Source organism: Taudactylus pleione, unplaced genomic scaffold (assembly GCF_031769625.1).
Source record: "Taudactylus pleione unplaced genomic scaffold, aTauple2 ptg000283l, whole genome shotgun sequence".
Classification (NCBI taxonomy): Eukaryota; Metazoa; Chordata; class Amphibia; order Anura; family Myobatrachidae; genus Taudactylus; species Taudactylus pleione.
In genome coordinates, this window is record NW_028284685.1 from 601,125 (window position 1) to 614,258 (window position 13,134).

At 39.5% G+C, this 13,134-nt stretch overlaps 1 protein-coding gene across 1 annotated transcript; it reads right to left on the minus strand.

The window, feature by feature from the left end:
• Nucleotides 1–815: 815 nt before the first annotated feature.
• Nucleotides 816–10,297, minus strand: PTGS2 (prostaglandin-endoperoxide synthase 2). Its single transcript, XM_088482218.1, has 10 exons — nucleotides 10,159–10,297; nucleotides 9,745–9,861; nucleotides 9,521–9,664; nucleotides 8,862–9,005; nucleotides 8,046–8,227; nucleotides 7,849–7,932; nucleotides 7,472–7,718; nucleotides 5,365–5,651; nucleotides 4,336–4,483; nucleotides 816–2,628 (listed from the first exon to the last, which is right to left on the minus strand). Exons 1-10 carry the CDS (start codon nucleotides 10,208–10,210, stop codon nucleotides 2,222–2,224), a joined length of 1,812 nt encoding a protein of 603 aa, XP_088338344.1. The 5' UTR covers nucleotides 10,211–10,297; the 3' UTR covers nucleotides 816–2,221.
• Nucleotides 10,298–13,134: the final 2,837 nt, after the last annotated feature.

Genomic DNA, 13,134 nt, shown 5'->3' on the forward strand with positions numbered 1-13,134 from the left:
CCAGGTATGGTTATATAATTATGGTGAAGTGTTTGGGTTATGCTTTGTTTATTCTGAAATGTGGCTTCAGGTGAATATCACCCCTATCAAACCCATAACCATATATGTGTATATTGGGCTCTGGCTATCTCAAAATATTGGGGAACTCGAAGTAGTTCTTCATATGAGCTTCATTTCTATTGTAATTTGTAACCCATGGAACTGCTTACTTAGGCTAGGGTCCCTTTATTAGCTTAGACGCTCATTTTTATTAACATTAGTTAGTCCTTATTTCTGCATTATGGACATAATGGCAGCCACACCACAGGGAGTAAACAGTGAGGAGGTCTCTTAATGCCCCATACAACCTCTTTTTCATGAGGGAACATGTTAATCTAGTACAGGCTCATGGGATGGGCAGAACATTGAGGGAATATAAGTGAGAACAAAGAGACAGGGATGGTGGCCAAAAATGCGAGTAATGTCATCTGTCAGAACACGGAGGTGTGGAGTGTTGTCTCCTCACAGGCAAACTGTGTGGGGAAAACCTGAGCTAGGGAGCTGGTGATTATACTTGCCATTGTTAGATTACTATTTGATGTTTTGTGGCTGTAATCTATTATAACGATTTCTTTACCATACACTGTAATAATGATGCCGTTGCATCTCCTCTGTTGTCTTGTCTGTGCAATACGGAACCTTAATGTTCCCCATCTTACCTAGTGAGCCTTGACTCTAAATACCAAGTACCTCACACTGATAAAGCAAATATAAATAGACAAAAAAGTTGTAATGTATCAGAAAGTTTTATTTTATATTCAATTAAATAACGTACAAAAATAGATATAAAAGAGTACAACAAAACATAGAAATAAATTAGCATAATATTTAAATATTTTAAATTAATTTAACATTAACAAGAATATTTTTCCAAAATTTCATACAAAATATTTTTTTCAAATATACAGTACAATATTCTCTATACTCTTCTATAGCACTGAAAATTACACAGAATACATGTAAGAGTCCCAGCTCTCCATTGTTTGCAATGTAATTTTGGTGCATGAGATAAAATGGCCTGCATAGGAACAACAGCCATCCAGCCTGGGACAAGGTTACTAGAAGTGTCCATAAAGGCCGCAGTCCCTGCATCATGCTCAACAAAAATCTTTTCCGTCAGTGCAAATGTTACAAATATAAATATCTTTGTTCCTGCTTCATAAAAAAGTGAATATAATATTACCTCTGTTTCCAGTTTAAATAAATATGACATTGAAACGTGTGTTGGCATGAGCAATTTAATTTTTAATATTGCCATTAGGATTTCATTAGGCCATACCAGTGGAAGATATGGGACGTATGGAACCCGGCATGGCTTGTTTGTTATTTTCCTGATAGAGAACAAATATTAAAACATACTGTAATAAAGAATAACAGAGAACTGAGACATTTTTCTCAGTTAATGGTATATAACCCTTAATTGCAAACGCCATTACATTATGCCTTTTTTGTTAAATATGGTCAGAAAACATTTATACCCTTGTCTAATTTAAGCATTTTACTAAACAGTTCACTACCATATGGAAATTCAAGTCATCATTAAAACTGTGATTCTTTTAAAATACAATGTTCCTACCTTAATTGAAATATTACAAAAAATAGTGCAGTACTCGTGCCACATTGTAAAAAAAAAAATTGATACATCAACTTATAACTTAAGAGCAGCAAAATATTAAAATACTGTAGCAGCATAAAACATATAAAAATCAGTCATTATCCTGTATCAAATAAAAAAAACACCCCCATGACATATTTAGATTATCAGTTCCATCTATCGTCTATCTCTATCCCTCCCCCTCTATCTCTCTCTTTCTCATGATAGTGCATTCCACACAGCATTCTGTTCCTGAAGTACAGTACTATACATGCACCCATCCTGTTGTGGGTGGTGACAGGCATACCTATAAGTTTTTCAAGGTCCTCCATCATTAGAATTAGCAATAAAATGGTTTGCATTAATAAATTAATAAATGGTGAACATTTATACCCATTGTATCGAAGAACAGTTTCAAAAATAATTTCCAAGTACAGAGTGCAACATACAAAATGTTCAAGGAAGTATAAATGTGACGCGGAGGCACTTATACAACAAGTGTAGTTATTAGTGATTGTAGACAATTAAATGGCACTTAAATTGCTCTTCTGCATGTTTTTTGGAGGTTTTAATGCTGCTTTCATAGTTTTACAGTTCCGATGAGCGTTCTTTCAGTAGTAAAGTAGGGTTTACATCTTCCAATGCAGAGTTTGAGCTTGCATTAATGCTTGCTGATTCAGTAGGCTTGCTCTTTAATACATGAAATGATGTGACTGGACAGTTTTTTACATTGTGGCAGATGAGATTTTGTAAAGAAGCAGTATTGACAATGTCAAAGCCCACCTTTCCACCAAAAGTACTAGGCTTCCAGTATTCAGGTGAGCAAATTGGGTTCCCCATTAGACCTTTCAGAGAAAAAGGAGCTCCAATTTCAACCATGGTCTCCCCAAATATGGCGCCTGGACGTGGTTTTTCCACCAGTAGACCTGGGTAGAATTCCATAGCATCAATGTCGCCATAGAGCTTCTCAAGTTCAGCAGACATTTCTTTTTCACCTAAAATAAAGAGGATTCTTTGTTAGAATAAAAACAAGGTACAGTATGCAAGGATCCAGATCATCAGTGATAGCCTGTCCTTTACTCTACTTCAGACATAATTTCCCAGTGTTATTTTGAGTCTATTCACAGTAATTAATACCACTATAGGTATTTTGTGTTCCCCTCAAACAGTTTTACACTAAACATTCTTGTTCATCTGGTTTTTCATAAAAACCAGTGTAAGAACACGTCACACATTCTAGTAGAAAATGAGTGTAACAGGACACCATGTACAATGTAATTCAGCACAACACAATCATTGTAACTAACTCTATACTTCATCAAATTTCACTTAGTAATGAAGATAAAAAAAAAAACTTATTCTGTAGGTTATTAACTTTAACTAGCCAAATGTTATCTAGCCAAATGTTATCTAGCCAAATGTTAATATTAAAGCATCCAAAACTACCAAATATGGGGTGGCCTGGAAAAGAGGTTCGGTTGTGTCTCAGATCTTCTCGTCAAGTGCGGATCTCAGAATGAGGCAAAACTTCACCTTTCTTAGACATTTGTGTCGCTGTGTTTGTGAAAGATGGCGTTTTGCCTTGTTCTGAAGTCCGAACTTGGTGGTAAGATCCGAGCCAAAACCAAACTGCTCAACTTTAGTAAATTTACCCCCCAAAAATCATCTGTGTACAGGGAAAAGTTCCATTCCCTTTTTTTACTATAGTGTATGAATAGTAAACACAAGGTTAATTTATGACAAAGCTGTACATCGTAATCTCTTGTGCACGTCTGTGATTTCAGCATTGTTGTTTTCACTACACACTGTCACTTGTTAACATTGTTTAACTAGCCAAATGTGAAGTAAAAAAAGGGAATGGAACTTTTCCCTGTACACAGATGATTTTTTGGGGGTAAATTTACTAAAGTTGAGCAGTTTGGTTTTGGCTCGGATCTTACCACCAAGTTCGGACTTCAGAACAAGGCAAAACGCCATCTTTCACAAACACAGCGACACAAATGTCTAAGAAAGGTGAAGTTTTGCCTCATTCTGAGATCCGCACTTGACGGGAAGATCTGAGACACAACCGAACCTCTTTTCCAGGCCACCACATATTTGGTAGTTTTGGCTGCTTTAATATTATTGCCCTGTTAAATACAGAGGCTGAAACCGCTTGAAGATGCTCCAGCTTTAAAAAGCATCACTTTGTAAATGTATCCCTTGGTCTTCAAGCCTAATGATGGACACTGAATCCAGCCTCTCAGATTCAGAAAATACTGATTACAGATATAGATGTCTTTACATGTTGGATAAATATCTATTTTATTTATTATTCTCTGCAAATATTTGTGTTGGTGCAATTTAAGCATATTATAGTATTTTGTCAATGTATGGTACAATGTTATTCTTCATTCAACCTATCTAAATCATAAAAATATAGATTGGATTAGAAATAATTTCCTTGAAATGAAAGCAAATGCCTTTACTATAGTGTATGAATAGTAAACACAAGGTTAATTTATGACAAAGCTGTACATCGTAATCTCTTGTGCACGTCTGTGATTTCAGCATTGTTGTTTTCACTACACACTGTCACTTGTTAACATTGTTTGATAAGAACTTGGACTCCCTGTGACTTATGAAGCCAAACACAAGCACACAATTAACCCTGTACCACCTCAGCCATCTCCTGAGAACATTGTAAAACACACAAGTCTCACCTGTCAGCTCCTCAAAGGATTTGTAAGGCTTTAGCATGAAATGTTTCCTGTACTGATTAAGGGATTGATATTTCATCTCCCTGCTTTGTTCTATGGAAGCCACTGCAACTCTGAACACTGCTGCAGGGAAGTTTCTACCGCCAGCCACCTACCAAGAACATGAACAAACTAGGATTAGGTATCATTTCTGCAAAGTCACTTATTAGCATGAGTTTTCTTATTTATTTTTGAACAATAATAATTCAATAGAAATAAATGTGTATATATAGATATGCTCCTGTAAACAATATCTACTCAAAACTTGTGTATTATAAGGAATTACACAAAGTTACTTGGTCTACTGTGACATGTATAATGCAGACAACCTGACCCTTTGTGCCTTTATATCATACATCTATAGAACTCCTTGTTTACTGGTTTCCTTATATTTTACAGTAAGAGGTGCAGTTATATTGTAATCATATTTAACTCTATTACCATAAATGTAGCTGCCAATTGGTTTTCACTTCCAAGCATTGCTTTTCTACGCATAATATAATACATACATACCAGATCAATATAATATAATACAAACCAAAGTAGTTAAAACTTGTCCGACTGTGCTACTAAACTAACCCCACTTTAAATATACATCTGTCATAGGTATGTGGACCTTTATACCATTACTTTGAGAAACTAATACATATTGTGCAACTAACTATACTGAATTCTAAGGGGTGGTATGTACGAAGCCTTGGTGAGAGATAAATTGGATGGAGATAAAGTACCAACCAATCAGCTCCTAACTGTCATTTTTCAAACACAGCTGTTAAAGTGACAGTTAGTAGCTGATTGGTTGGTACTTTATCTCTCTCCAAGGCTTAGTACATAGACCCCTAAATCCTTTCATTCTGTAATATATGACAAAAAATAGTATTTTGCAGAATATATGTCTTTACAAGGAATATGGAGGCTTCAGTTTTCCTTTGTATACTCAAACTTGCTCCATCAGCCTAGTACTGTAGTAATAAGAGCTTATTAAAAGCTTACCCTTCCTGCGTTTTGTCTGGTAAAAGATTCAACCATCTGTGATATTCCATGTTCCAGAATGACAGAATTATTATAGAGAAACTGTTGATAGCTATACTCTTTCTCGTGTATCTGGAATGCATCAGGCAGGAGAGGATGCCAATGGTATAGAGTATTGAACTCAGCAGCAATGCGGTTCTGGTATTGGAATCTCTGGTTGAACAACAATTCTGGGTCAAACTTCAGTTTAAAGTGATAACCACTTAGGTGCTGCACATAATCTTCAATTACAATCTTGATGGTCTCACCTTTAAAAACAATATAACAGAAATATTACTTTGCAATATATATTAATTACAAGGAGTATACAATCTTGATATGTATGTTTGATGCTTATATAGGCAATTGTATTGAAAGCTGAATCTAAAGCTAACCTGAACAAAACGTTTCATTTAAGCTACCTATTGTAAAAACGGTATTTAAAATTACATATACTTTGTGTTTTGCGACCAAAGAGTGACAGAAGGCATGTAATATGCCTGGTGGGTATATAAACACATGAGGTTTGGGTAAGTGGACAATGACTAGACAGGGGGCCAGATGTACTAAGCTCTGAAAAGTGATAACTAGGAGAGTGATAAGATACCAGCCACTCAGCTCCTAACTGTCATGTTATAGGCTGTGTTTGGAAAATGACAGGAGGAGATTGGCTGGTGGTTTATCACTCTCCTTTTTATCACTTTCCAGAGCTTAGTACATCTGGTCCAAGGTTAATAGTTATGGTTCTGGGTTTTTGCATATTGGCTATCTCATTGACTTATATAGTTAGGGGTGGGTGTAGGCATGCCTGAGGGTATGTCTATGCCCTGTGGAACTTTCTAGTACTCTTGACCACTACATCCCATCCTCCCTTCCTAGTTGTTGCCAGCTTTTGGATTTTGCCAAACATCAGCTGCAGTGACTGTCTGGCTTTAGATCTTGAGGTGCGCTCCTTACCAATACACGGGTTTCGGCTGATTCTACCCTACTGGGGTCAACAGCACACTAGTGCAGTTGTGCCTTATGGATTTGTGTCATTAGGAGGGGAGCTGAATATCTTGAGTGGTGTATGATGGGTTGGCAAAAAAACAACCCATCTAGGCCTGGTGGTGGAAGTTTGCAGATGGTTACACTGTCAGTAGGGATATTTGCCACCATACTCCCCTTTTTAATTAATAACATTTAAAATTAAAATAAAAGCTGACCCTGTTCTCCGCCAATAGCTGCCTCTGAGTCTTTATTTTAGATAAGTATATGTTGTTTCTCAACTATCTGGGAAGTGTGGGCTGACATCAGCCGAAATGATGTTCATGAATGGTGATAGTAAAATTGTTAAAAAAAAGTGCTCCACATGTCTTATTAAGGTATGCATTAAAGCTGTTTTCTCTTTGGCAGAATACTAGACTGATCCTGTATAGTGTCACATATCTCAAGTTTAACAAATAATGCACACCCTCTTTCCTTACTAATGTAAGTAAAAGCACATATGTTAAGGGGCACATCCACTAGACGATCTACTCCCTGTCCAATCTCTAAATGATTTTCCCTTGATTTTTTCCCTTGAAATTTTATCTTTCAGTCTGAACGATTTTCAAACTATCTTTAATAGATCAAGTGAAATTGACCTGCATGTTCAGTCGACTGACGAAACAATCAAACGACCAGCGGGAGCGCGCATCGTTGATCGTTAACGACCAAACACTGCACGATTTATAAACGATTATTAATCGATTGAACAATAACGATGTCGTTATCATTCAATCGCCTGCTAAAATCGTGTAGTGGATGCCCCCCTTTAGCTTCACTGATGTTGTGTACAACTAGTACAGATATGTCTGCACATAGATGGTTGTGGTGGGTGTTATTTCAGAACTGTAAAGTTCCCACATTAGTCTTCCTACATATTCTAAGAATGTCTGATTCTAACAGATAATAGCACTTGTATCAACTCATAGGCAAGCAGAATGTGAAGCATTCAGCATGTAATTGAAAAAATAGTGCTAAGAAGAATTTTTTGACAACTGTACCAACACTACCAGGTTATTATAGTGCACTACCAGGTTATTATAGTGCAGTCTCCTGTACTCACCAATCAGTATAAGTCTTGCAGTCTGGAATAAACGCTCATCGTCCCACTCAGGATGCTCCTGCACCAGTATGTCACAGACCCTGTTGTGTTCCCTTAGCCAAATAGTAGCATACATCATCAGTCCTGGGACAAGACCAAATACCTCCTGCCCAACTGCAAATTGAAGATGTTCCGGCATGTGTGGTGGATATATCATGTCAACTGCTGTATCTTTTACTGTTGGGGGGTACATCTCATCATCAATAATCTAAAATAAAAAAGGAGTATATATATATGATATACAGTATGTAGTTTTACAATTGGTATAATATTTTTGGAATAAATTACATTGAGTGACATTATTCAAAATCTGAGATAAAATAAAATAGGATATCCACCTGGTATTTTAATTTTCCGTTCTCTTTTAGACGTAACTTATGTTGTCTGTCTAAGCTCTCTCCATAGATATGGCTTAAATCCACCTGTTAAAAAATAATACATGAAACAGTTATTGGTCATGATGTCCTTTTACTTAAGAGTCTACAAACTTCCATGATATAAGAGTGAAATATAAGCCAAAGCAGGTTCTTCTTACCCCATGCCCTAGTGCTTTGGTGAAAGCGGCTCCCCTTTTGGTATCAGTTTTAAAGAACTGGTGCGTAAAGTGTTGTGCAAAGAAAGCAAACATGACATTAGTTCCTTGTGGGTCAGGAATGAACTTTCTTCTAAGTAAGAACTTTTCTATGATTAGTTTGACACTTGGGAGCTCCTTCTTTCCTGTAAGACAAAGGAATGCAAAGTTATGGTATTGTCCATATATTAACCTAAGAACTTACTATGTGCTTGAATATGATGATCATTTAGCCTATGTAATTGGTATATTTTTAAGAAAGGCAATAGATATACTGTAAAAAGACAATTTAGGAATGTTCTGAAATGGGTACTTCTCAAACAGAGGAATAAACATAGTTCCCAATCCAAAGAAAAATTAATATGACGTTTAATAACATGTTGCCCATCTCTGTACTAGTTTGTCTAGTCACAAACTATAAATTTTGATTCGGACATGTCTTAAATTTTAAAAAAAAAGTTAACAATGCAAATTAGCTCTTTTTCTGTTGCGAACATCAAATTGTAATATACTGTATGTTTGTCCCAATGACTGCAGAATGCCTTCTTATTACAATGTGCATTCACACTATTAGCTCTCTCATTAATTGTAACTATAGGGCTGCTCTTGTTTTTGCAAAAATCTATTTTTTTTGGTTATTAGTAAGAATTGCATTCAGCAATAAATCTGGAGAAATTGGAACCTCGGTTACCATAATAAAATGGTACACATTCTTTGCTAACAGACTAAAACACAAAGTCAGTTGTGATTCAGGTATCCACATTTTAGGCAAAGTGTTACCTTTTATTCCCATAGCAGTTGGGCAATCTTCTCTCACTGGTGGCAATGATCGAGTATAGTATGAAATGTTGGAGAAAGCTTCCCAGTTTTTGTAATCATAATGACTGTTATATGTGGGGGGGCTGTCAATCAGATGTGACCTGGCTGTAAAAGTAAATAAAAACATAAAATATTATATAAGAGATTCATGAAAATGACATGCTTGGTTAAAAGTACTAATTTTCCTTTCATTTTATCTATCCTATGTTTGGTTCAGAAATGTAATACATGTGCATAACTAAAATTGCCTATGCTGATAATGCTTATTGAAAATGGAATATAAAGTTTTATAAAGGTAGTAGCAAAATAATATGTGCAAAATATTGCATATGTTATACAGTACAGTAGATCAATCACAAATGACAAAAGGCTACAGTATCACTTCATTTACTAGTTCAAATGTTTCATTGTATAGAGAAGACAAACTTTGCATGTGTCACTGTGCCTTTCAAATGTAAAATAGAAACATAGGTGTGAATTCAGTTACACAAGATAGGTTTATCTCTTGTTTTATCTTTATAGTGTAGCCTGGAATTTCCTGTGAAACTATTCACGTAAACTGGAATTTGATTATTAGAAGAGAATACTGATATACATACATAGACCATCAAACTACTCACACGTTAGCACATATTGCATGATCTTGTCCCGCAGGAATGAAATACTATTGATTATGTTCCAGATGCCCTTGAAGTGAGTCAAGATGTAGTGCACAGTATTGGGTGAGGGCTTCAAGGTGACTCTCAACCATGTTATAAATTCAGCTGTGGGGGAAAAAAAATAAAGATTGGGATCTACTTTATACAGTGTCAGAGAAAGAATAAGTTTGTGCTCAAACACTTACGGTTGGTACAGTTTTCTCCATAGTATCCTGTCCTTGTGCAATCACATTCATATCGCTCTTGGCCCACAGTCATACACACACCTCTGTTCTGGCATGGGTTAGAGCAGCATCGGTTTGCTACAAATTCAAATAACAGTAATACATGGTGAAGAATAACATCTAAATCCAAAAGCAATCTATTTTATAATCATGTTAAATATATTGAATTTCTGCTTTGACACACAAGCCTTCAACTGTTTTACAAAGATACAAAATTGTTATATAGTGCTTTAAAATGTGGCAAAAGTAATAAAAAATGACAGTAATACAGAAAAATATTCTTTTATTATTTCCTCATTGCAGCAGGTCATCTATAATAAATCTGATCTTTTTTGCTCCACTAATGTAACGTATTGCTGAAGACAATAGACATACCTGCATAGGAGGAGAGCAGGAGTGAGCAGAGCACAATGCCGTGTATGATCATTCCAGTGGCTAATGGCCTGTGGTCTGTGTGAGCTGAGTGATAGCTGGTGTGTGGGAATGTGCCAGACAGACCTCTCCGTGCTCTCTCTGCAGCGGTTCTCTAAGCACTCAGAGCCGGCTGCTGTCTTATATAGACTCACGCCCACATCACTACGTGGTTAGCTCATCTCTATAGACAATACCGTACTTGCGGAAGGCTGTAAGGGTGTGTATGAGGAAAGCGAGGGGATGAGCCATCGTGACGAGCGAGGGTCATGGAAAACTATTACAGTAATACGGACGATTGGTAATTCTTCCCTGAATATGCAAGAAGGTGATCCCAAATATTTTTTTTTTATTTGAATATTGCTAAAATACGTATGGATCAGCCTTTTCATTTATTTTATATTATTTTATTATTTTTATTTCCTGTGTATTTTTACATTAATAAGAATTTTTTTAGCACCCTATCCTTTTTGCGCTGTGACACGAGACGGACGGCACAATTTAGATGCTCTGCCATGGATAGCGATGCTGGGACTTCCGTGTTTTATTTCCTAAATTTAACGTCTTATTCACTTCGTAGCCGCATATAGAGTCGCTTACAAAGTACTGGCCACGCTAGATTGTTACTTTTGCAGCAAAGGATTTGGTATAAATTTGCAGATTAACAATGATGCACATTTGCTAATATCAGCAGTAATATGTAATGTTTGCATTCGCATTGCGATCATAGCCTAAGATAAGGAAGCCCACTTCCCCTTACATGCGCAGGCCCGCCAAGAGTCGTGGCGGGCCCAGGTAATCGCGGGTGGCGTGGCTATGCCCCCTTCCAGAAAAAAAAATAATTTTGCAGCGCCGGGCGCTCTGAGCCCCCTCAGCCCGGCTCAAAGCCAGGGGGGGCGCGATCAGTGTGATCGCTCCCCCCCACAGGCATAGGAGACTGCCGTGGCTGCTGCTCAGCAGCCATAAGCAGTCTCCCACTGCAGCTCAGCGCACACTGTGTGCTGGGCTGCTGGGAGGGGGCGGCGCCGGACCCGGGCCCCTTAGGAATCCCGCCCTGTACCCACTCCCCCACCCCCTCTCGGCGCACTTGTACATGCGTACACTTGGGCAGCACAGCAAAACAATCGATAACATCGAGTAACATCGGACCATACGCACAGTTAAGGCAGGTCAGACCCCACTCAGGAATTGCTTACTTCAGCGCAAGCTATGAGGCCTCAGGCTGCGTATGGTATCATAGTGGCTGATTTAAGCACACCTCTGCAACGCCGTCCCAACGCACTGGCACCCCTGCGTTCACCTGACCACCCTCCGGTCACCACCCTCAAACGGAACTTCCTGTCAATCACTCTGCTATGGGTCTGCGTATCCTCTGCAATAGCAGTCCCAATCGCAATAGCTAGTTTGCGCACTCGCACTGCGACGCATATGCCTGCGCAGAATGCAACAATCTGCCGATTGCGTGCGTATAACCAATTGCAATCCTTGCTGAATCAGGCCCTCAGATTAGACCTTTATCCTTTGCCTTTTCACTAGAGATGTGCGGTATGGTTTTCCTACACCCGAACTTTGGGGTTCCGAGTTGAAGCAAGTCCTGGCTTGCATGTAAACAGGTCCAAATTACATGATTTTAGCTGTTTTTATCAATTTTAAAGAAAACCGAATCTGAACCAAAACACTTGAGGGTGGTTTTTTCCAACCAAAAGCCCAAACCATAAGATTTGAGAGTGGTTTTGCCAGTACCAAAACCAAAACACGGGGCTCTGCACACAACTACTGTACTTTTTACACAGGTTAGCATCTGAGTAGCACACGGCAGCTGCATACACCGCCAGTGCCAATAGCCAGGGTACCCATGCATTGTAATTTTGTTGCATGTTTTGTGAGAAAAGTCTAAGGCAAGATGCATGGCACAGCTTAATCACAAAGTCCATAGTGCACCAACAGGGGCTATTTGGCACAATTTAAGGTTAGATGTACTGTATGCAGTGGCAATACAAGGGTGGGTGTGGGTCGCACCAGGATGTGACCCGCCGAGGGGTGACACCAAAGTGCAGACTCCCCCTCAGGGGTGCAGAGAGGGGGAGAGCGGGCTTGCTGGAGGGGCCAGCAGGGGCCTGGGTCACAGCAGCCCAGCACATGCTACTGTGTGCTGGGCTGCACTGGGACACTGCTCACAGCTGCTAAATCAGCAGCCAGAGCAGTCTCCTATGCCTATGGGGGGAGCGATCACGCTGATTGCGCCCCCCATTGGCTGTGCGCCGGGCTGGAGGGCACACAGCGCCCCCTCCCCAGACAAACATTTTTTTCTAAGGGGGGTGGGGCCACGCCTCCCGCGATTAGGCCACACCCTCTGTCACCTAGGCCTGGCGGGGCTGTCGGCGGCCCTGCTCCCCCTCAGTGACAGGAGCAGGGTGCTGCATTGTAGTATTAAGTGCAGCACTCGGCTCCTGACACTGTGAGGGAGCCGGCACTGCACACAGGACAGGGCAGTCCACACCTCCTGCATCCCCACAGGGCAGTCCCCACTCGGATCCCCAGTAAAAAGCATGGGGCAACAGGGTTCGGGCTGCAAAGCCACGCGGCATCCCACTCTGCACCAGGTGACAACGCGAGGAGGGATGCCACTGACTGTATGCGGACACTTCAGTACTGCTAAGTACATTCTTCAAGACATGGGAGAATATATATATAAAAAAAGCAATCATTCGCTTAAGGGGCTTCTTATATTCAACAGGGGAGTATCTACCCATTAGCCAGGATGGGACTCGCCAGGGGTGCCGTCAAAGGGGGGGGCACTATTTAGCAGTGCCACCTGCAGCCATGGGGTAGAATTATTCCGTTACTGTCAAGACTGGAGTCCCGGCTCCCAGGTACGCCCCTGGCTCCTACCTGGGGCAGATGCTTAGGAGCCCGTCTGCCGCAGCCACAACCAGAAGA

Bases quoted from the DNA above. Each gene is read 5' to 3' on its own strand.
- PTGS2 (XM_088482218.1), bottom strand. From the start codon at position 10,210: ATGATCATACACGGCATTGTGCTCTGCTCACTCCTGCTCTCCTCCTAT. The intron at 9,665-9,744 runs GTAAGTGTTTGA...TTTCCCCCACAG, and splicing joins TGGAGAAAACTGTACCAACC to CTGAATTTATAACATGGTTG. The intron at 8,228-8,861 runs GTAACACTTTGC...TTTGTCTTACAG, and splicing joins AACTGCTATGGGAATAAAAG to GAAAGAAGGAGCTCCCAAGT.